Source organism: Danio rerio, chromosome 11 (genome assembly GCF_049306965.1).
Source record: "Danio rerio strain Tuebingen ecotype United States chromosome 11, GRCz12tu, whole genome shotgun sequence".
NCBI lineage: Eukaryota > Metazoa > Chordata > Actinopteri > Cypriniformes > Danionidae > Danio > Danio rerio.
In genome coordinates, this window is record NC_133186.1 from 10,817,496 (window position 1) to 10,841,500 (window position 24,005).

At 35.0% G+C, this 24,005-nt stretch overlaps 1 protein-coding gene across 45 annotated transcripts in view; it reads right to left on the reverse strand.

Moving 5' to 3' along the window:
- Nucleotides 1-4,021: 4,021 nt before the first annotated feature.
- The window catches only part of mcf2l2 (MCF.2 cell line derived transforming sequence-like 2), a 198,625-nt gene continuing 178,641 nt past the window's right edge, over nucleotides 4,022-24,005 (reverse strand). For 14 of the 45 annotated variants that reach the window (XM_073916431.1, XM_073916430.1, XM_073916424.1 and 11 more), the window contains 3 exons: nucleotides 23,065-23,180; nucleotides 20,898-21,013; nucleotides 4,022-4,911 (listed from right to left, as the gene is read on the reverse strand). In XM_073916431.1, the coding sequence (XP_073772532.1) occupies nucleotide 4,911; nucleotides 20,898-21,013; nucleotides 23,065-23,180 (233 nt within the window). In that variant the 3' untranslated portion in view covers nucleotides 4,022-4,910. Of the gene's footprint in view, nucleotides 4,912-11,551; nucleotides 11,647-20,897; nucleotides 21,014-23,064; nucleotides 23,181-23,478; nucleotides 23,569-24,005 lie in introns of all 45 variants that reach the window. The other 31 variants (XM_073916397.1, XM_073916395.1, XM_073916403.1 and 28 more) reach the window with 3 other exon arrangements.

A 24,005-nucleotide genomic window follows, 5' to 3' on the forward strand; every position in this document is an offset into this window, starting at 1 on the left:
CTTTGTGTTGCTCTGCAATAACACTTCCAAAACGCTAGCTGGCAGCAGGTTTTTATGTTCCTCTGTGTCGAGTTTTTACAAGTAGCTCAAATTCGCTCATTCAGAGGCAGGAATCAGCGGATGTGCGACAACTTTAATCACAAGGTAAATATAAAACAAAAGTTTCCATATGGAGCTTCTTCACAAGACTCGACACTTATTCCAGCGGGCTCGCAGCTCCTGAAACCGCCCACGCTCTTCACCAATACCAAACCAACCAATCAGAGCTTACGATACGCGTCGTTGCGATGTGTAGTTATTTTTTGAGATATATGCGTCAGCATCGGTGTCAGCCACGGCGAGGGCTATGCGACTTTGCGAAGGCTGTGCCGGACTTTTTGACTCATTGGATGAAAATGCGTTTTGTGTCGCAAATTAAAAATTTGTAATTCATACAAAACAGGATAACTCAAAACAGCAACCACAAGTCTATCCTCCCTCTTTAAAAGCAAAGTTATAACAGTTTTTGATTTTTCATTAGTTTTAGTTTTTTATTTAGTTTTGACTTTTTGTTTTCAAATTCAGTTTGTTTTAAATTAGTTTTTAAGGGCAGATTTACTAGTTTTTATTAGTTTCAGTTTTAGTTTATTTTTTTTCTAAATAAGAATATTTGTTCAAAATCATTAGAATAAATATTGTATAATAAAAATACAGTCAGCCATTCTTTATCTCAAAACCTGTATTTAGAGGATACATGGACACTATCACTTATCAAAACCACACCCATCCTCAAATTCAAATGCAAAGCCCACAAGATAGCAGCCTTAAGTACAATATGTGTGCAAGGCTGCTCTGAGATTAGATACACAGTAGTCATGGGAAGTTCAGATATTTAACGCGGATGTTAGGACTCAACATACCAAAACTGTTGTCATCAATAGTAATTTCAGTCAGTTAAAACATCACCATGATCTGAAAAATGTCTTACAGTAAAATTTTGCAACCCAACTGAAGTATGATTCACTTATTTAAATTACATTATGATTTTCTGTTATGAAATAAACTTACTTATTTTTACCAGATCCAAACTTAAGCCCTTGTTATACCCACTGCAAGTTTAGTTGATCGCGATACAGAAATAAAACCCATATTGGGCACAAATGTGTTAAAGTAATAGTTTTAAAGTGTCACGAAACACCAAAACACATTTTTTGAGCTGTTGACAGTCGCATGTGTCCCACACTGCTAAAAACACTATTAGGACACCTATATTTCACTAAAAAGTGTAAATTGGTTGTTTTTGCATTATTTCAAGCAAATTCGTACTTCCGGTTTAAAACAAATTTTTGAAGCTGCGTCACGGCCATGACATAATAGCATTGTATTCCAGCGTGCAGACTGGACGTCTGTGCCAGAGTGTGTCTTATTACAGTGTGTTGCATTAATGCATGAGTAAGGCTTGGTTCAAACCAATCAGCGCGCTCTATTGTGCAACATCATTAATATTCATTACTGTCACAGTGTTTAGACGACAGAAACGCCACAATGTGTTGGCAAAACAAGCGTGTTAAAAGTGTTGCTTTTATAGTTTGTTGCAGATAAGTTTTGTTTTCATTTTCTCTCTGTGAGAGCTCAGCTGGAGTCACGTGTGGATTACAGTGTACGCGACGCTCGACAACAATAACTTACGTGTCTAAGGAGGATTATTGTTTATCTGAGAGCTGTTCTCATCTGCAAACGCTGAGATCCGGATTCGCTTGTAGTCTCCTCTTAATAAAAGACGCGGCTCTAGTTGCTGGTGATTGTCCTGTCTCTACAGATTTTGGTAAGTGAGCGACCAGTGCTCTTTGTTTATTTAGTGTTAGTTATTTAGTTTGTTCATATCGAGTGTACACATGTTAGTACCACAACCAAACTTTAACCTCTTGTAGGATTTTGTGACCGGAATAACACAGCGCGTGCCTAAATAGACACTCCCACACCATGCCTCTTTTCTTTCTCCGATACTCCCCCCTAAACAGAGCTGGACACGCCCACTTTTCAGACTTTTTCGAAAGTAGAGGTGTGAAAACACCCTGCTGAAACGAGGGGGTTTCATGTCTCTTTAAGTGCCTGTAATGCTGTCACCTTGCTGCTGTGATGTTCACTCGTTGCTTGTGTCGCAGGAGCAACAGCTAGAATGACTGGAGGAGAAACATCTCGATGGCAGGCAGCAGGATTACAGACTGTGAGGTGCCGTATGGGTCAAACACCTGCAGCGCAAGTTATATTTACTTCTAAACCGTTTACAGTAAGAATATGTATTAAATACATTTACAAATACGAAAACGGAGGTTTTTGCTATAATTTTGGTTAGTTTCAGTTATTTTGTATGTACACAATACAGTTTCAGTTAGTTCTAGTTTTTTGAAAAACTCTCGTTTTTATTTTTATTTCAGTTAACGACAATTATTTTACATTTTAGTTTAGTTTCTTCTTTCGTTTTTGTTAATTATAATAACCTTGTTTAAAAGTCTCCGTAGTCGTCTTGACAACACAAACACTGCAGTCACCTCAACGGAAACCCAGCCTCTGCTAACATTTGATTGGAGAATGAAAGAGATGTGACTGACGTTGACCCACTTTTTCAGCTCAGAGTTTACCTTTTTTCAACTACGAGGGCAAGGCACGCAAGGACTAAAATGCGAGGCGCGTAGGGCACATAAGCACCACGCACAAAGCTTGTGGCCGTTAGTAAATCATTTAAAAAAGGCGCCACTCAGCCCCTTAATCAGCCTTTAGTTTTGCAGAAAGTATGATACATATGATAGATTTTCGCATTCTAAATGTCTATTATACTTTCACTATTGAACAATTTATTGTATCCTAGATGAATTAAGAGAAATAAATTGTAATGGTCCTTTTGTTAGGGTTCTGCCACTCTGGTCTTATAGATTCTTGTTTTGGTGGCAGAGTCCGGACACTAGCTCTGTCTTGTCCTGTTTCTGTCATTGTGTGTGTCTCTGTGTGCGCGCGCACTCTTGTACTCGTGTTTGTGTTTTGTTCTGTCGGCATCGCGCTGTTTCATTCTCTGCGTCTCCGTCTAGTTGGTTTCTGTATTAGTTGACGCTGAGATGAAACATGCGCGTTGCATATGTTTGAGTGCACGGTAAGGTGTGCTTGTGTTTTGCGTCTATTTGTGTTGTCCAAGCACGTGGCTCTGTGTTTACATTGTGGCTGCGTGCTTTAGCATTGTCCTGTTATTGTGAACACGTGGTTAATGAGTTCTCTCATTGGCTACGTGTTTTTGTCCCGTTTTATGTGAGCACATGGCTTGTGTTGTCTCTGTGTCATGTGCTCTCTCGCCTATTGTCTAGTCCCACCCTCCTTGTTAACCCATTATTAGTTAATTATGTTCATCTGTTTGTTTTGCCTTTTTAAAAAACGTTATTATTAATAATACAACCCATATTATTTTCTGCAATTGAGTCCTCGCTCCTTTTTCCCAAGCCACAACCATGACACACAGTTTCCACAAAAATATGAAACAGCCCAACCTTTTTTAACGTTGATGGTAACGATAATAAATGTTTCCTGAACAGCAGATCAGGATATAATAATTTTCTCTGAAGGATTATGCTATGTTATGATATAACATAGCTATGTTTCAATCCAAAAATGCGAAAGAACTGGATTGCAAAACTGGATTATCGCATAAAAGACGTTCAAATAAAGCTGCGATTCCATCCCACGAGTCAAAGCGAACAAAATTGCCACTTCCTGACTAACTGGCGCCAAATATTAACAGCAAAAAACTGAATTTACTGAGGTAGGAGAAGCTGGGCAATCTTTTCTTCATCTAATAAATGACTTGCGCCTCAGAAGGCAATCCTGACAGGCAGTGAACGTGCAGTGGCATTTGACGGTGTCAGACACGGAGCACAGACGCTCTTGATTCTGGAGGTCATTAATAATATAACAACACTAATACTGAAACGGTTAAGGCGTTTTAGAATGACCAAAACAACATTTTAGATGTTTTACAATGTGCTCAGCCTGCTGGTTTGTCCATTCACACACATTTTCATCATCACATGATCTCTTATCACAAAATCACATGATCTTTTTAATGCACATTCTGAAATTTGTGCTGTAAAAGTATTTCCATCGTAGTTTATGCACATCTTTTATTATCGTTTTAAGTTTTTTTTATGCGTGTTTTCAAAATTTATTTGCATCATGGCGTTTTCATCAACTGTTTTTTTTATGTGCATATGCAAAATGCCCAGAAAAAAAGGTAGATGGAGACTACTGATGCTCAAATCACATGAATGAACTCAATTTAAAGTTACATTCACTAATATAACTATCATATTAACCGTAATAATGTTTCATAATTTATGCAGTTTTTACTGTACAGTATTTGTTTTTCCAATTAAATAAATGAATCCTTGATGAACGGAATAGTCTAAAAAAAAACACTTAAAAAATCGTATTGATCCCAAACTATGAGGTATGTTTGGCTTTGTGCTTTATTTTCATCAAAATAACATTGCACTCACTATTTTAATGACATTAGTGTCACGATCATATGTGTGGAGATTTAATCCTCCAGATTAATTTCTCTTTGTATTTCCTACAATACAGTAATAACAACACACGTTCTATTGAGGCAGAAAGGCTTGTTTTGAGTTTGTGTGGTAATTTGTGGTCTGCATAAAGTAATTTGTTCATTCTAATAAGATGCTTTTATAATACAGGATGAGGAACAGAGGAAAATAATGCCACCTCATTGCATTGTAGAGAAAATTGTGGATAAGGATGGTGCTGTGGAAATCGAAGACACATCATGGGATGTTTAGCATGTAAATCTGCCGTCCTGAGCAGGATTTGTCCCACCGATATCATCCTCCGTATCGGTGAGTGCGGCGGTGCAGAGGTCACTGAAAATATCTAAAAGAGAGAAGATTGAGAAGCTGAGTGATGCAGTCATTCCTTCAAGAGCAACAGAAAACAGGTGCAAAAACCAGACCTTGCGGCAGCGCTCGATCATAGCAAGGACAAGACCAATACATACAAGAAAACAGAGGAGACATGACAAAGACACAAACCTTCAGAGTTATTACCGCACTTTACATCTTTTGAAAGGTTATGGTTTTTGTTTTCCTGGCAGCGAGCACAGCTGGGAAAGCTTGAAGCGCAAAATGGAAAGCATACAAACACTATTACGTTTAGCTCTGAGCAGCTGCAGGACTCAACAATTAGGATGAAGCTATAGGATGATGATAGGTATATGCAGTATACAGTAAAAAGATATATTTCTGTTGCAGTTTGGACACATTTGTGTGTTCTGGGATACTCATTTACTTACAGTTGGATGCGAAAACTGTCAAGATAAAAGTTTGAGACTAACAAAATATTATTCACACAATAAAATGTGCAGATACAGTAATATATACAAATAAATATATGAAATAAAATGAAATCAATATATAAATAAAATACATATTGTACAAAATATTAGATGATCAAAACGTCAAGACTGCAAAATATGGTTTCATTATACTATAATTTATTTTAATAATTTACTTAGGTAGGTTTTAAATTTATTCATCCATCAATTTTCCTTCAGCTTAGTCTCTATTTCAGAGGTTGCCACAGCAGAATGAACCACCAACTATTCTGGCATTTGTTTTTTTGTAGCGGATACCCTTCCAGCCGCAACCCAATACTGGGAAACACCCCTACACTCCCACATTCGCACACACACACTTATACACTATGAATAATTTATTCAATTCACCTATAGCGCATGTTTTATTTATATATATATATATATATATATATATATATATATATATATATACACACACACACACAGTATCTGAAAAGTATTCATAGCGCTTCACTTTTTCCACATTTTTTATGTTACAGCCTAATTCCAAAATGGATTAAATTAATTTATTTCCTCAAAACTCTACTCAATACCCCACAATGACAATGTGAAAAAAATACTTTTTGAAATAGTTGCAAATTTATTGCAAATAACAAACCTGAAAAATCACATATACATACAGTATTGACAGCCTTTGCCGTGAAGCTCTAAATTGAGCTCAGGTACATTCTGTTTCCACTGATCATTCTTGAGATGTTTCAGCAGCTTCATTTGAGTGCACTTGTGGTAAATTCAGTTGATTAGACATGGTTTGAAAAGGCATACACCTGTCTATATAGGGTCCCAGGGTTGACAGTGCATGTCAAAGCACAAACCAAGCATGAAGACAAAGGAATTGTCTGTAGAACACTTAGACAAGATTGTCCTGAGGCACAAGGCTGGGGAAGGTTACAGAAAAAATTCTGCTGCTCTGAAAGTGAGCACAGTGGCCTCCATCATCCGTAAGTGGAAGATGTTTGGAACCACCAGAACTTTAATTTACCAATAAGGCCTGTATGGTAGAGTGGCCAGACAGAAGCCACTCCCCGCCTGGAATTTGCCAAAAGGCATCTGAAGGACTCTCAGACCATAACTTATAAGGCTGTAACATTAAAATTGTGGAAAAAGTGAAGCACTATGAGTACTTTCCGAAAGCACTGTACTATTGCTACTACTACTACAACTACTGTTACTACAACTACTGCTATTACAACTACTGCTACTACAACAACTACTACTACTGCTGCTACCACTACTACGGCTGCTACTACAACTACTGTTACTACTACTACTACTACTAATACAACTACTGTTACTGCTACTACTGCTACAACTACTGCTACTACTACTACTACTACTACTACTACTACTACTGCTACAACTACAACTGTTACCGCTACTACAACTACTGTTACTGTTACTGCTACTACTGCCACTACTACTACTGCTACTTAAACTACTGCTACTGCTGCTACTACTACTACTACTGTTACTGCTACTACTGCTACTACAACTACTACTACTGTTACTGCTACTACTACAACTGCTACGACTGTTACTGCTACTACAACTACTACTACTGTTACTGCTACTACTACAACTGTTACTGCTTCTACTGCTACTACTACTGTTACTACTACTAATACTACTGCTGCAGCAACTACTACTGTTACTGCTACTAGGACTACTACTACTGTTACTACTACTGCTACTACTACTAATACTACTGCTGCTATTACTGCTACTACTGCCACTACTACTATTACTACTACTGCTGCTACTACTACTAAATACAAGCATATTTATTTATGATAAAATATGTTTACATATTGTTTTATTGTTTATTGTTGTTATTGTTTTATCAAAGTTAAGTCATTGGTGATTTCTAGGAGATTATGGGACTGTAAAAACTAGAGTAATGGGTGAAAAGATAAAATCAGCTTTGTCATCAAAGACAAAAATTTAAACTATAAAGAATAAAAACAAACCTACATCATAAAATATATAACATGTTCTAAAAGTTGAGTCCACAGCTGCCTCAGCTCTTGTTCAAAGCTTTAGGGAATGTGCAGCACCTTGTTACAAAAGAGCAAGAGTCTGAGGAAACCAGACAAACAAGACTGAAGTGGCATTGTGAGCACGCCAGAGTTTCATGGAATGAAGGGCATGCCAGTGGAGATGATGTCATGCACAGTCTCGCCATCCACTGACCTACATCTTAAATTACACCCGGCCTGTATTCACAACGGTGTTTATGTGCATTCACATGTAAATATGTGTTTGAATCAGAAGGACTGACTGACATCAGAGGTCAAAGTGTGTCACCATTAAAGATTTAATCCACTTACAGTATGTCAAAGAGGATTGAGTGAATTTTAAAAGGTGTTTATTGTATTTATTTTTTAAAGCATGGTTACTTTTCTCTAAAAAAAAGTTTGTTGACTTTCTGGTTCTCTGAAGCCCTAACCTCAGAAATAAGAAATAGGCTGGCTGACTCAGTGTGTTTTGATTTGTTAAACAGTCTAATTGTGCGGAATCGTTAAAGGGTCACGAAACACCAAAACACATTTTTTGAGCTGTTGACAGTCATATATGTGTCCTACCCTGCTAATAACACTATTAGGACACCTATATTTCACTATAAAAGTGAAAATTGGTTGTTTTTGTTTTTTGAGCAAATTCGTTCTCTCGGTTTGAAACAAATCTTTGAAGCTGCGTCACGGCGATTAGATACTTGTGTGTATTCCAGCGTAGAGACTGGATGTCTGAACCTGCATTGTGACGTCTTTAAGTGTGCAGAATTAATTCATGAGAAAGACTTGGTTCAAACCAATCAGCTCTATTGTGTATGCAGTGCAACTTTATTAATATGTATGATAGCTTTGAAGCTTTTACCTGTCACAGTGTTCAGATGGCAGTGAGAGGCCACGTTGTGTTGCCAAAACAAGTAGAAGAACAAGAATTTGGAGACACTGGTCATCAGTGTTGCATTTATTAATGTGCTGCAATGAAGGTTTTGTCTTCATTTTCCTGCTATGAGAGCGCAGCTGGACTCACGTGTGAATTACAGTGCACATGACAGGCGACTGAAATGCGCTTGTAGGGAACTTTTTTTTTTTTTTAGTTGAGCTTTTCTCATCTGGAAATGGTGAAATTCAATTTTGCTGCTCGTCTCCTTTTAAAAAAGAGGTTGTTCCAATTGGTGATGATTGTCCGTTCTCTATAGATTTGGTAAGTGATCGATCAGTACCCTTTGTTTTTTTAGATGGAAAAGTTAGTTTGTATCATCAGCTTTTTCAGTTTTTAAAGATCTAACTTCAGACAAAATGATTTAGTTACTAAGTTTACAGTGCGTTAATATTACTACAATTATAGGCTGAAAGATCCACTGTAAATGATGCTCTTCGAATGTAAATGTGTAAACACCTTAATCAAATTATTACCGTGTTGTAGGACTTTTTGCCGCTTTTGTGACAAAATAGTCTATACACACAGGGCTTTCTGATAATATGTTACCTACCGAGTGAATCTAAGTTACCGAGAAATGGGGAGTCTTTTTTTCTCCCATTCGCCATGCAGTATCAGACATTCCATTAAAACTACACTCTTCCAGCAGTTCATCGCATCCAATCTATTGTTTGTCACGGGGGGCCTGCAGGAAATGTTCCTGAATGAAAGTGAAAGTGCCAAACTGCAGTTGAAGTCGACAAATTAAGAATTTGTCTAATAATTCGATTACTGATGTCCATGTAATCACAGTCACTGCCTTTTCCCCCTGCGTCTGTGTGTTGTTTTGCCCCTGTGAAAATCAGCGCGTGCCCAAAAGGAAACTCCAATCTTTATGTAAAATCTTCCCTCTTTCCCCCCCTCGACACCCCCACCTAAACCGAGCTTGACACACCCACTTTCCTGACTTTTTTTCAAACTAGAGGTGTAAAACAACCTGCTAAGACAGGGGGGTTTCGTGACCCTTTAAGTAAATTTTAAGGTTGGTGATGTCACAAAACCAGCAAGAGTCTAGTTTTAGTCCTTACTTTAGACCTTACTTAGTTTTAGGTCTTAACCCTTTCACACATCTGATTAAAATGCTCAGACTGACCCCTCTGACACAGGTTTTATAATGTGACCTATTAAGAACACATCACTTTAAAGTTTCTATGGTGATGTATCAAGTTTATCATTTGACACACACAGCCCAGTGATTTAGGAGCATTTCACACATTACGTCTAAAACCGAGTGGAAAGTGCAAGGTGCGTCACTTCCTTCACCACTTTTTTAACACACTTCTATGCTTGCGCTCCCATGGCATATGTTGTACTAGGTAACCCTTATCTTATGGCACTTTCACACCAGACGCAGATGAAGCATCGATCGTGAGTGATTAACATGTTAAGTCAATGCAAAGATGTAATTAGTAATTAACGCATAAATGAGGTGGCAAATTTATTGTTTGACGGGTTTAACGTGATTCGTATGAATTGCTTAAATTTAATTAAAAAATTAAACTTGGCAAACATTTGCGCCGCATTAACCAATCAGAAGCTTGAACTAGTAGGGCCATAATTATGATGTAGCACCTGTAGTTGGTGTCCTAAGGGGAAAACATCCTACATGGGACAACAGCTCATCAAACTGAAACCGACTCAGTCGGAAGTATGGCTGAAAGCGTCCGTCATCCAGGCACAGCTTCTGAAGGAGTTTATGAACTCACAGAGCAAGATCTAATGGACCCAGACACTGTGCCGAACGCATATATGCCATTTTCAGCCTTCTTAAAGCACATAAAGCACAGCTGCTCTTTCAATAAAATCCATGTTAGCCATTTAGCAATGAAACTGGAGTCACCAGGCAGACAGGCGCCCCACTAGGCATGGGATGATAACCGCTTTCAGGATATACTGGGGTTTGAAAAAGTCAAGGTTTTAAAACTGCTAACATTTTCTGCTATACCGCTCCTATGTTATATATAAGATTTTTGATTTCACTTTTTTGGGACAACAGCATATCCAGCAGAAAAGATGCAAAAATACCATGTTAAATTGTAGAAAAAATCTGTGTTTTTGAAACTAATAAAAAACTCAATTATTGATTGGAATTATTTAGCCTGACATGTTTACTGCTCCAAAATATTTAAAATGTTTCTCAAAATAAAATATATTGTGTTCAATGGGGGAAAATTTTAGTTTTGTACCCAGATACTTAAAAAGAGCATATTTTGGGGCAGTAATTACAATACGGTGAAACCATGATATTTTTTTGCAAGGTTATCATACCATCAGAATCTTATAGCGGCCCATGCCTACGCCCCACCCATAAACAATTCCACGTTTAATGTGAAGTAAATTTGATGCGTGAATTAGAAGAATTTGAGCCGAAAAGCCAAAATATGAAATATCTAAATGGCCCCTAAGCATTTTAACCTTATTTTCCCTTTTATGCAATTATTGACAAACTGCTTAATTATACTGTGAATTATTCGATAATCTTATTCTCAAATATGTATAAAGAACATGCATTTCTTTCTTTAAACAGCTTGATAACAATCGCATTATTTGGTCTATGACAGGTGATGGGTGCTGCCATGATAGAGATTAAAGCTGCTGGATTTACAATTCCTTAACTTCCCCTAAATAAATGACATTATAGTTACCTAAACAGAGAAAGCACATCATGCGATTATGTTTACAATTTATTATTATTATTGCCGTCTCTATAGACATCAGGGTGTATTTTACAAACCATAAATATTATGTTTTGCTAGAACTTGTATGTATTTAAATGTCTGAAACCTAAAATAAGCATAATTTGTTTGAAAATAGGGATACATTTTGATTTATGACAAATGCTGAGCATGTCTTTCTCTGGCACAATGCAAGGCATAGCAGGAAAGCAGATTTGAATTTAGAAACTGATCACATGACTGAATGCTTTACACCGATGCTATCGTACACATCAAAGGGTTAAAATACATTTTGTAAAACAACATTTCTCTCTTGCTTTGAACTTTAAGCATCATAGCTATGCTCAAACAGCAACATTACACTAATTAAAGTTTAAAAAAGTCAAATCATAATCAAGGACCCCTTTAATGGTGACCAGCATTCTGGACTAAGTGATGATGTCAGTCATGTCCTTCTGCTGGGATTGGTGTGCGGTACCGGAGTTACTGTAAAGGTCTAGTTCCTCTGCTGTGGACTGCAGGACAGTGGGCGGCACCAGTCCTGTCTTCTGAGTTCTAAGGTTCTTGACTAGCCTAGAACATGAGAGACAGTGTTCAGCGGCAGCAGCACCAACATACAGCTTTGTGCTGGTGAACTTGGAGCTCAAAAGTGGTTCCGCATGATTGGCTGAATCCTTGAAATGATCATTCAGACAACCAAAGGTCTTTGTTATTCATGGTGGCCCACAACAACAACAACAACAACAACAAAAAAACAATGCACTGAGCAAACATTTACAAAACGCTTGTGTTCCTCTGGGAAAATGGGCATTTGCTCAACCACAAGAAAGTTTTCTTAAAAAAAAAAAAAAAAAAAAAAAGTTTGAATTTCCGTTGTATTTGATCACAAAATGTTTGTTTCAACACAATCTTACGGCAATTTGTAACTTTTTGATTTAGTGGCTAATTCATATGAATTTGGACGATCTCATTCGTACAACTTAGTACGATTTGCTAATTCCCCACTGACAACTCATTTTTAAAATCATACAATTGACCTCAAATTTGTATGAATGAGACACTAAACTGACAAAACGTTAAATAGTTACGTTTCCTCGTGAGATCAGGCTGGTTTGTTTACATGCAAAACTTTTGTGTTCCCTCAAGAAACTATGGCGGCAAATCAATGCCAATATTAATCGAGCGCAGCGGTGGTGTTTGCGCGCGAGGAGAAGTGAACCGTGAGCAGATTACAGGTCTACACGCGAGAAAACTACAGCTCGCGAGCACATAGGGGATCTTCACGCGCGCGCTCAACTGATCCAGCGCGAGAAAACAAGTCCCGCGCGCGCACATCATCATCTGTGCGCACGATGAACGCTCTCGCGAGCGAGGTCATGCCTTCAGCGCGCGCGCGCGCGATCAGTTCTCTTCGCTCGCTCGCTGGTTCTTCTCTCTGCTCGCGCGAAACAGTTTGGATTTTTGTCAGTCCTGGGGCGGGACTTGGTTTACTTGTTATCTCTAACGCTATTGGCTACTCTACCTTTCCCGAAGTTAGCCGGGATTGGACGCAGGTAAGCTAGTTTCCCTGTTAAATAAAAATATATAGGATATCTTATCATAATGTCACAATGTGAAACTAATAGACTTACTTTCTCAGTAATAATAGGTGGAGACTTACTTTCAATAATGAGATATTTCTTGTAATAATTAATCTCATAATAATGCCTATTCTTACCATCATGACCAAGTCATATAATGACATATCAAAATAATGAGATATATTTCTGTAACAAACTTTATTACTTGGGAGAGAAAGAGAGAGTTATACCATGTGGCAAAAGATCTCTCCATTAAACAGAAATTGGGGGAAAATATACATGGGCTAATAAATCAGGACGAATAATTCAGACTTTAAATGTGTGTTTTTAAACCATTTGATGAAGTTTAGCACCTACATTTAAACTGAACTCAAGCCAAATTTATGAACATGAACTCACATGTTCAAATTTATAAAAATCTTTTTTTTCTTAGACTCATTGTCCTTGACTCATTTTCTTATGAAGAACAAGTCAGAAAAAATTAGATGGACAATGTTATACAAAATAGGCTATACATGCATGCAGTGCATAAAGTACAAAGGTTTATAGTAAATATATTGCCATTAGTCTGTTATTCCACTATACAGTTAAAGTCAGAATTATTAGCCCGCCTGTATTATTAGCCCCCTGTTTATTTTTATCCTAATTTTTATTTAATTGAGAGAAGATTTTTTTTCAAACATTTCTAAACATAATAGTTTTAATAACTCATTTCTAATAACTGATTTATATTATCTTTGCCATTATGACAGTAAATAATATTAGACTAGATATTCTTCAAGACACTTCTATACAGCTTACAGTGACATTTAAAGGCTTAACTAGATTAATTAGGCACGTTAGGGCAATTAGGCAAGTTATTGTATAACGATGATTTGTTCTGTAGACTTTTGAAAAAAATAAATAGGTTAAAGAGGCTAATAATATGGACCTTAAAGTGTGTTTTTTTAAAAATGAAAAACTACTTTTAGTCTAGCCAAAATAAAACAAGAAATAAGTGGGATAATAATTCTGACTTCAACTGCATATGTGACCTTTAAGATGTGGGCATGTTGTATAAAAAAGTGGTATTTGTATGCCTCTGAATTGGAATAATGTAATGGATAGTGAGTAAAGCCAAACGAAGATTTTAGAAATTAAATTGTTGCTCAATAGGTGGCGATAAACACCCATCTGAATGTCTGTCACTGTATTCTTTATGTTTGATTGGGCTAATCGTTTTTGATTGAAGTCTTTATATGCAGGTTATAAATATATATATATATATATATATATATATATATATATATATATATATATATATATATATATATATATATATATATATTTTTTTTTTTTTTTTTTTTTCACTGATCTATATTACAAAAAAATTTAATAATTATAATAATATACAAAGCTGCACTGCACATCTGCATTGTATGGAAAGATCTAAAAACCAAATAAACTCTTCTGAAGACAATATTTCCTAGAAAGATCAACCCCAAGTGTCATAATGAGCTCTGCTGTTGTGGTTAATAATGAAGTAAAATACAACAAACCAGACAAGTGCTGCACGGGACAAATCAAATGGGTTCAGAAAGTCATGTTACAAGAATGCAAGTCATTATTTTAGAAGATTAATTATCATTATTTGACTGTTTCTCGAGATTGGATCCTTATAAAGTTCATAAAGTTCTCAGAAAGTTTCTTATGATTATGACTTGCAAATTGTATATATATTTAATGGCTTGATCTTTTAACCTGCGTCCAATCCCGGCTAACTTCCGGTAAGGCAGAGTAGCCAATAGCGTTAGAGATAACAAGTACACCAAGTCCCGCCCCAGGACTGACAAAAATCCAAACTGTTTCGCGCGAGCAGAGAGAAGAACCAGTGAGTGAGCGGAGAGAACTGATCGCGTGCGCGCGCTGTAGGCATGACCTCGCTCGCGAAAGCGTTCATCGTGCACACAGATGATGATGCGTGAAGATCCCCTATGCGCTCGCGAGCTGTAGTTTTCTCGCGTGTAGACCTGTAATCTGCTCACGGTTCACTTCTCCTCGCGCGCAAACACCACCGCTGCGCTCGAATAATATTGGCATTGATTTGCCGCCATAAGAAACTTTGTATTTGCTAACAAAACTTAATTAACAAAATAATAATAAAATAAAATAATAATATTTTTTTTCCCCAAGGAATCATTGCATTTTGTTTAACATTTATTTTAACCCACAATTAATTTGTGTTAGTCCAAAGAAACATTGCATTCACTTACAAAATGTTTACTTGCAAAACGTTCCTTCAGGACACTTTGCATTCACCCAGAAAAAAAGTACCCAATAACATACATTTACTCTAATTAAAATATTTGTAATAATTAAATGTAATAATTTAAATATTTGTATTCACTTAAGAAACAATGCATTTATTAAAAAACTTTGCATGTACTCATAAAATAAATAAAATAATATTTTGTATCCATTAACAAAAACATTTGTATTTTCAAATAAAGGTGAGTTATTACATGATCGTTTTTTTTTTCCTCAGAAGAACATTAAAAACCTTTTAACTAAAATTATTTTATTTGTGGAGTCATAAAATGCAAGTCAACAGCAACAAAAACAACAGTTAACAGGCAAAAAAAATAAAATAAAATACTGTCAAAACTAAATGAACACCTCTGGATCCTGACAGTACACTGAAGTCTTATGAAGTCAAAGCTTTTTATTATTATTATTATTATTATTATTATTATTATTATTATTATTATTATTATTATTATTAAACCAAAAACCTTTTTTAAACATGAACAGTCTGGAAGTGTTCAGTTTCTTTTGCATAATAAGCTCAAACTTACGTTGTGTTTGTTTACAGCCGAGCTGTTGACTTGCATTTTATAAATCACCAAGTACCAAGATTTCAGCTAAAAACCACCTTTGCTATTCTACTGAAGAACTGAGGAATTTGAAAAGGTCACGTACATCTTGCATGACCTGAAGGTGAGAAAATAAACAGCACATGAACTACCACTTTCAATAACTAACTGCACTGTTGCATTATTATAGGTTAACGTTTTGAGGTTTATTGGTTATACTGTGGTGAATAATACTGGGATAATGTTCGTTTGTTCAAACTACTTGTTTAAAATTAGCTAAAACAACACAATTCTTGAGTTTTATTTGGGGGACAACTTGTTTGTTTTATGTTCAATCACTTACATTTGTAAAACTAGTAAGTTAACTTAATTCCTTCATGTTGTTCCAACACAAAATGATGGTGGAACCAGTGTGTGGTGACCATTATCAATGCAGATAAAACAAAAAAATAAACAAGTTTCTTGATTGTGTGTGTGTGTGTGTGTGTGTGTGTGTGTGTGTGTGTGTGTGTGAGAGAGAGTGTAAGGTAATGGTCTGGGTGTTTTCCCCATTAGATTTAACATTGTTTCCCATTACCCCATGTGTGTTTGTGTGTGTGTGTGTGTGTGTGTACAGAGCAAGGTTTTATATGCTGTGCCTTTTACAAACTGTATTATTCCTTCTTGTTCCTTAGTAAAAATACACTTCCTTTAAAAAAAAGAAAGAAAGAAGGACAGAAAACACTTTCTGACAGTGACCTGCGTCGTGTGCATGTTCTCTAACGCACAACAGGTTACAGTATCACCTGACAGAAGTGAGCAAACTTTAAAGCCGCCTGTGGCTCAAGCTAAACTTTAGCTCGGCTCTGCACAATGTCAAAAAATCCACATCCATGAAAGCCTGAAAACTTCTTATGAAGGGTTTGAGAGCTTTGATTGGTGAGAAAACTTTACAAAGCAGGAACTCAAGCACCGAAAATGACTGGAGACAGCTTTCAGGATTAAATATGTATGAGACACTTCAGAATATTGCTGGCTTTTTCATTTCGTTTTAGAAATGTTAGTGTGGATTAAGTGGGATTCAGCACTTTCAAAATGGGGTGCAACAGGCCCTGTGAAACATCTATTCCATCTTTGCTTTAGGAGACGATTGGGTAAATAACGTGAAAATAGGAGTGAGTAAAATAAGAGTGTTCATGATAAAGGAAAAAATGAATAGAAAGGATCAATAAAACATGAGCCAAGTTTTAAGATAGCTACTTGTTAGATTTGTTGTTATTGTTTTTGAAAAGCACACCATTATTTATTTATTTATTTATTTGTTTGTTTGTTTGTTTGTTTATTTATTTAATGACTATTTTCATTAGCATCTGCTTTTTAGGACTTCACTTATATATTTATTTATTTTTAAAAAAGAGCCTCCTTTGACAACTACACTAAAGTTAAACAGTTGAGTTTTATCTGGATGTAGAGGAAGCACTTTTAGCTCAGCTTAGCATAGATCATTGAACTGGATTAGACCATTAGCATCTCGCCCAAAAATGATCAAAGAGTTTCAATATTTTTCCAATTTAAAGCTTGACTCTTTTGTAATGTGACCTAAGACCGACGGAAAATGAAAGGCTGGTATTTTATAGGCCAATATGAATCAAGTGGTGCTCGCTGCAGAGCCATTTGAGGAGAGGTGAGCTCCAGAGAGGGGGAGCTTAAGCTTGAGCTCCACCTTTTTTGCACTTCTTCTACGAGTGATGTCACTGGGGGTAGGGTTAGGGGTGGGGTTGGTGTACGCATTAAAACAGCTTACAGGAGGAGGAGCGACAGCTCATGCTCCCCCTCTCTGGAGCTCACCTCTCCTCAAATGGCTCTGCAGCGAGCACCCTCTCATATGAATAGGAAGACTTTCATTCCGGTGTAATAATCAAAGAACGTTACTGTTGTACTATGACTGCAGCAGGTGCAATGATTTCATGATTTCAATTAAATAATGCTCCATATGACTTATACATGACGTAACTACAGAAGAGTCCAGCCTTAAATAGGAAATTTATCAAAACTCTTTGGCATTTTTTTGAGCGAGATGCTAATGGTCTAATCCGATTCAATGATTTATGCTAAGCTAAGCTACAAGTGCTCTTGCCACACCAGGATATCGACTGAATGGATTTAAAAATGGAAAAACTGTTAACTAAGGCTGGATGATAAAATCGTTATCGGTATTTATTGACCACACACTATTGTCAATAACAATAAAAAAAAAGTTTGATATGAAGTTTTGGTATGAAGGCTATTGTTTTATTAAAATGCGGCTGCTGAGCCCGTGAGTTTATGGTGTAAGTTTGTCATTTCCAAAAGAGCGGCGCAGGGAGCATTGTACACATGATGTGCACGTGGCGCACACAAGACGTAAACGTATTTTCCATGTACATCAAACTGAAAAACATATGAAATTTTTTGAATGCCACGAGCGCACTGTGATTTATGTAAGTAGAACTAACCCATCTGGTTCACACTTTTTACGGAATATACTCACTTAGGTAATGACAGACTAATTATCTCAGACAAATACAGTGCATTCAAACACTGCAGTGCTTTCTACTTTTCTTCATAAACTTGTATCAGAGCTGCAGCAATGGTTTCTCCATTTGTCATCCTCTGAGAAAACGATTGATGGTTGCAAAAATGAGTAGGAGATTGTAGAATGAGGAGATTGTAAATAAAAAAGGATGTCACCAAATTGGCTTTTTGGTTTCTTTTCTTGTGCATCCCAGCAACTATAGCACCCCATCTGAAAGATATTTTAACATAGGGTGTAATGTAGTCAACCAATTTCAAAATTTGTAATGTTGCAGTATGTATTTGGATAAAGATGGTTAGTTTCTTTATTTGAAAGCTCAGATTTGATTATCATAATTTGTTTTGTTTACAGAGTTTAAAGTTTACTGTATTATTATTATTATTATTGACACCTTACACATATTGATCTACCTTTACTATTGCACATACTTTGTAACAATGTATTTATCAAGTTTAAGAGTCTCTTTAACATTTATGTTTATTTTATAATAAAAAGATGAGAAATTAGTTTTAAATATTTTTTGTTTTTGACTAATAAAACTATTTGAAAAGTAAAAAAAAAAAAAAAAAAAAATTCTGATATTCCTAAATGTATTGTTAAAAAATATTCAATAATTATCAATACCGAATGATTTGAAACGTGATTTGCAATATCGCCCAGCCCTATGTTTATCTCTGGGGGACACATTTTTCAAGGTAAAAGAAAATATTTCAAGACTTTTAGTGAGTGTCACCACAGGAAAACACATTCCTGTTTACATATTTGGTATTCAGTCGACCTCTTTTGTCCACTTTCCTGATGTCTTCCTGATTTCTGAAGCTCACACAAATTGGAATGCAAAAGTAAACAATGGAAGATGATGCAGAGAGCAACAGTTTTCGTTTATACTCTGCAAAACCTTACAGAATGCTAAGAGAATGCCTTTTTTCAGCTTCAGATCAAAGTTATGATTTAAGACAGCAAACTTTAAATCCTAGTTGATCAGATTGAAAAAACACATCAGGCAAGCATGAACAGGGCCTAACTCTAATAAATGCTTTTATTTTGCTCTAGTTGTGGGCTTTTTTGGGTTTTCATTTATTAACAATCAGGGAAACAATTATTCATTCATTCATTTTCTTTTCGGCTTGAACCCCCAACTTATCCAGCATATGTTTTACACAGAGGATGCCCTTTCAGCTGCAACCCATCACTGGGAAACACCCATATACTCTCGTTCACACACATACACTACAAACAATTTAGCATACCCAATTCACCTATGGCGCATGTCTGTGGATTGTAGTGGGAATCTGGAGCACTGGAAACTCAAGCGAACACGTAGAGAACATAGCAAACTCCACACAGAATTGTCAACTGACCCAGCCGAAGCTCGAATCAGCGACCTTCTTGCTGTAAGGCAACAGCGCTACCCACTGCGCCACCATCAGGGAGGCAGTGTTGGAAAATTTATTTGTATTCTTAAGAATGAAATAAAACATAAAATCATGCCAAAGCACTTATTAAAGTTTTCTTTTCAAGAATATTTTATTATCAAGTCTTTCACATCAGGACCAGGTCAAATCACCCTGACAAGAAATTAATTTCAATGCAGAAACTGATAAAGACAAATTTAAAATGCTGAACCTTTATAATTATTTCTAAAGCCTGACAATTTTATTGATACTCTTGTTTTGTGAGGTCTTTGAACCAACAATAATAGATGTGTCAAGCAAAGAGCTACATTAGTGAGATTTATTAGTGACTGTCAGCTTTTTAGTGTTGAAACTAAAATTGTGCGTGAAATTACTGGATGTAAAATTATATCAATAACAATACTACGACTACTACTACTAATAATAATAATAATAACAACAACAATTATAATGATATGTGCTCCTTAGAGAGTGAATATCTAAATTCCTTGGAGAAGAAAATCCATGAACATTTCAAATTTGTGAATAAAAATTTGTGGCTGTGAGACTTAATAAATAATAAAGGAAATCAAGTCACCATGAAATTAAAATGAGATGAACAATTATTCCAGGTAAGTTAACCCCCTTTAAAAAAGCTTAAATATTAACTGTATATGTTAAAATGATGCATATATAAAATAATATATAAAGCTAAACCATATATAGTGTAGGTTAAAATTATTAGCAACTTTTTTGACATCTAAACCTTTTATTTATTAACTAATTTCCAATATAACTAATTTAATTTGTTATGTCAAATAGGACGGTACCTTACATTTTTCTAGTAATTTTGCATAATACTAAAAATACTTAATAGCAAAAAACACAAAAACAACATTTTTACAAATAATATTTTTAAAATTGAAATTTAAAAATATGATGAGAGTTAGCAAATATTATTATTATTTTTAAATATTATACAATTTATAAAAAAATTAAACACATATAAATTAAATGTAAAAATAATATTTAAAAAATTTAAATGTAAACATGATAAGACTTGAAATATTATTAAAAAATTATAAAAGACATATTAAATAAATGTAAAATATATTTTTTTCAAAATTGAAATTTAAAAATACCACAAGAGTGAGCAAATATTATTATTTCTTGAATATTACACAATTAAAAAAAATAAAATGCATATTAAATAAATGTAAAAATTTTAATTTGAAAATTGAAATATAAAATATGACAAAAGCGAGCCAATATTATAATTTTTTAAATATTATACAACGTTAAAAGATAAAATTTATATTAAATGAATGTAAACAATCTGATATGAACATGAGGAAATGATGGAGTGAAAGATTCAAGTATTCTCCCCGGAGGTTTTCAGTAAAGCAGGAATACAGTACATCTGAACGCAGATATCATTACTCACCAGAGGCCGTTCTCTGACTCTTCCAGGAATTGTACAAAATCTCCAGCTTCTACAGAAAGATCCTGAGCAGTGCCAGACTCGTAAGTCAACTGCACCTGATAGCGGTCATTATCCCCCTAAAACACACACAAATAGGAGAATAAATGATGTCAGGGTCATGCCGCCACTTTTTGGGTTTTCTTCAATTGGAAAGAAATGAGCAGTATGGTTTGATACTTGCAGTTGTGAGTATGTGTGTGTGTAGTCAGTAGAGATGTTGTTAAGTCTCTGTTGTTTATTCAAGATCGCCCTCTGCTGGTAGAAACCATGATTGACGATAAACTCTGCTGTTTCTGACTGATTTTGTGCTGTGCTGTTTATTAATCCCCCTCACCCAAGCAGATCTTTCAGCATTAGGCAGGAGGATTAAACCCAAATAAAATCCTCTGGGTGTTTTTAAGAGCCTGAGATAATCTGACCTGTCTGTGTTAATTGTCAATTGTTGTTGATACACTTTATCTTTCATACTAAACATAAGCAAGAATCCTTTAGCTACTTTGTTGTGTGCTAGTTTCTGGAATCAAAGGAGAAGCTTAGTCAACCTCATGTTTTTTCTAAATGTATCTTGCTTATTTCTGTAGACAAAAAAGTTAAAAGGTCTGAATATCTTATTTTGTTTATATTAATAAAAATTATAATTAACAATGTTTTAAACTTCTGATACTCGTGCAATTTTTTTTACAGTAAACAAATAAATAAACAGATATATAAATTAATCAATTAATAAACTTTAAAAAAATACATAAATAAAAATGAAGTTGTGTGGAAAATAATAAACATACTGTATAATAAATATTACAAAAATAATTTATTAACAAACAAATTCAAAATAAATGTAAATATACATATAAATGTACGATTTATTTTGCAATAATAATAATACTTAAAAAAATTAAGAATAATTAGAAAAACAATTCTACAAAAATAATTGTGTGAAAAATTAGTGTGTGAAATATTCTAAATTGTAAAATAATAAAATTGATTATTATTATTATATTATTAGATTTTTATTCAAAATTATAATTAGTTTGGAAAAAATAACCATTACAACTAATATTACATTATGATTAAAACATATTAAAATTATATATTTCAAAATAATTTAAAAAATACTGCAAATAAATGTACAAATATGCTCAAAATATATAATAAATAATAATAATATAATAATAAAAATATGTAAATAATAATAACAACAACAACAACAACAATAATAATAATAAAAATAATTATTATTATTTACAAATATTAATATTAATAATAAAAATACTTATACATTTTTTTATTATCATCCTCAGTATTATGTATTTATTTACTTGCTCACTCATTTATATTAATAGAGGAAAATATCTTTGGTCACCATGAAACAGACATTGATATTTACTTGTTACTGCGTATTGCTCTTCCTGAGCATATGCATTTAATTTGTTGTTTGACTTAATCTCAACCAAAAAACAAAGAGAGGCCAGGACATAGTGTAGCTCCTCCCCTTTAAAAAAAAAACAGCCAATAGAATTTAGTTTTATCACCGCTTTGTCAGTGAGAGTGGTTGAGCTCGAGTGCATCAAATGAAAAGCAAATAAAAAGTGTCTTTAAGGGGGCGGAGCATAGCAGATATTTGAGAGCATTTGATTGGCTATGCAGTGATGAGAAACAGTAGTAGAGATGATGTGAATAAAACCCTTGATACATTTGGGCAGAAGTGACAAACTACAAACTTTACATGTTGATATTTTTTATATTCATATATCATTTTGTCACTGTTTTGGGGCACACTGGCTTATGGACATCCTAAAAACTAACAATACTGATACTAACATTTAAAAAACATTTCATTTTAACTTCAAGTTAATATGCCAAAAAAGGAAAAAAGGCATAAGAAAACTTTTATTACATTAAAATAACAATATATTAAAATATGTTACTATTAATTAAACATAAAAAAAATATACATTTAAATGAAAATCTCAAATTACGATATGAGAGTAAGCAGATTGTGACATAATTCTCTTGTTGTGGTGAGCCAGCTAGATATCCTCCATCTCGACTCGACAACATCCATGTCCCTCTAAAAGGTCGAGTGTGAATAAAATATAAATGTGGACAAAACGTGGATGAAGATGTTTACGTTTTTGTTGTGTCCTTCATCCTCTCCATCAGAGGAAATAGACAGCTCTTCAGCACTAGACGGAATGGTCTCGAAATCCTCAGCGTCCATTGAAGGCAGACGCCGTTGACTCCATCCTGAAGAAAAAAAAAGAAAAAAAAAGAAAACACACCAAAGTTAACATCATTCAGTAAAATCTTTATGAGAGACGATGCTCAGGGAATACAGACTAGTGCTCAGGTTTTCTTGGGAAAAAAATAATAAATAAAATAAAAACTTTTCTGTGAAAGGCAGACAAGATGTTGAAGCGCCGGATGAAAATAACTCTGACTGATTCTGTCACCGTCAGACACAGAATGTGGAATGAAAACAGACCAAAACACCCGAGAGAAGCCGATATGACTGGCATATCGTTGGCTCTATTCACAAGATTACCTGGCTGAGACGCAGACCTCGGCACAGCGGGCTTCGAACCGCCGCTACCTTTACTTTTTCTCTCGGCTGGAAGGGAATCTCGCATGGTTTCTGTGAGGAAATTCAGCGTTTTATCAAAGATGACCTTTTGGATGGACGCGTGTGATAGGAAAGCTCACATTGGCATGCACAAATGGGTACAATGATGAAGAAAAACAAACCAAAAGCTTTAAAAAATACTTAAAAGAGGAAATAACCACAGGAAGTCACTCACACTTGATGTAAACCAAAAAACAAACAACAAAAAAAAAAAATAAACACTAATACTACACCATAACGCAAGCAGAAACCAAAACTGATAAAAAGTCAAATCTGGCAACCTGGTGGTTATAATGAATGAAAAACAGATTTCAGTATTTCAACTGTTAGCATTTAGGGATAGTTTGGAAAAATAGTCATCTTTAATCCTCTCGTTTATAAATCTGCTTTCAGTAAAAAAATAAATAAATAAAATAAAAAACAGTACATACAGTGTGAACGATTTTTGC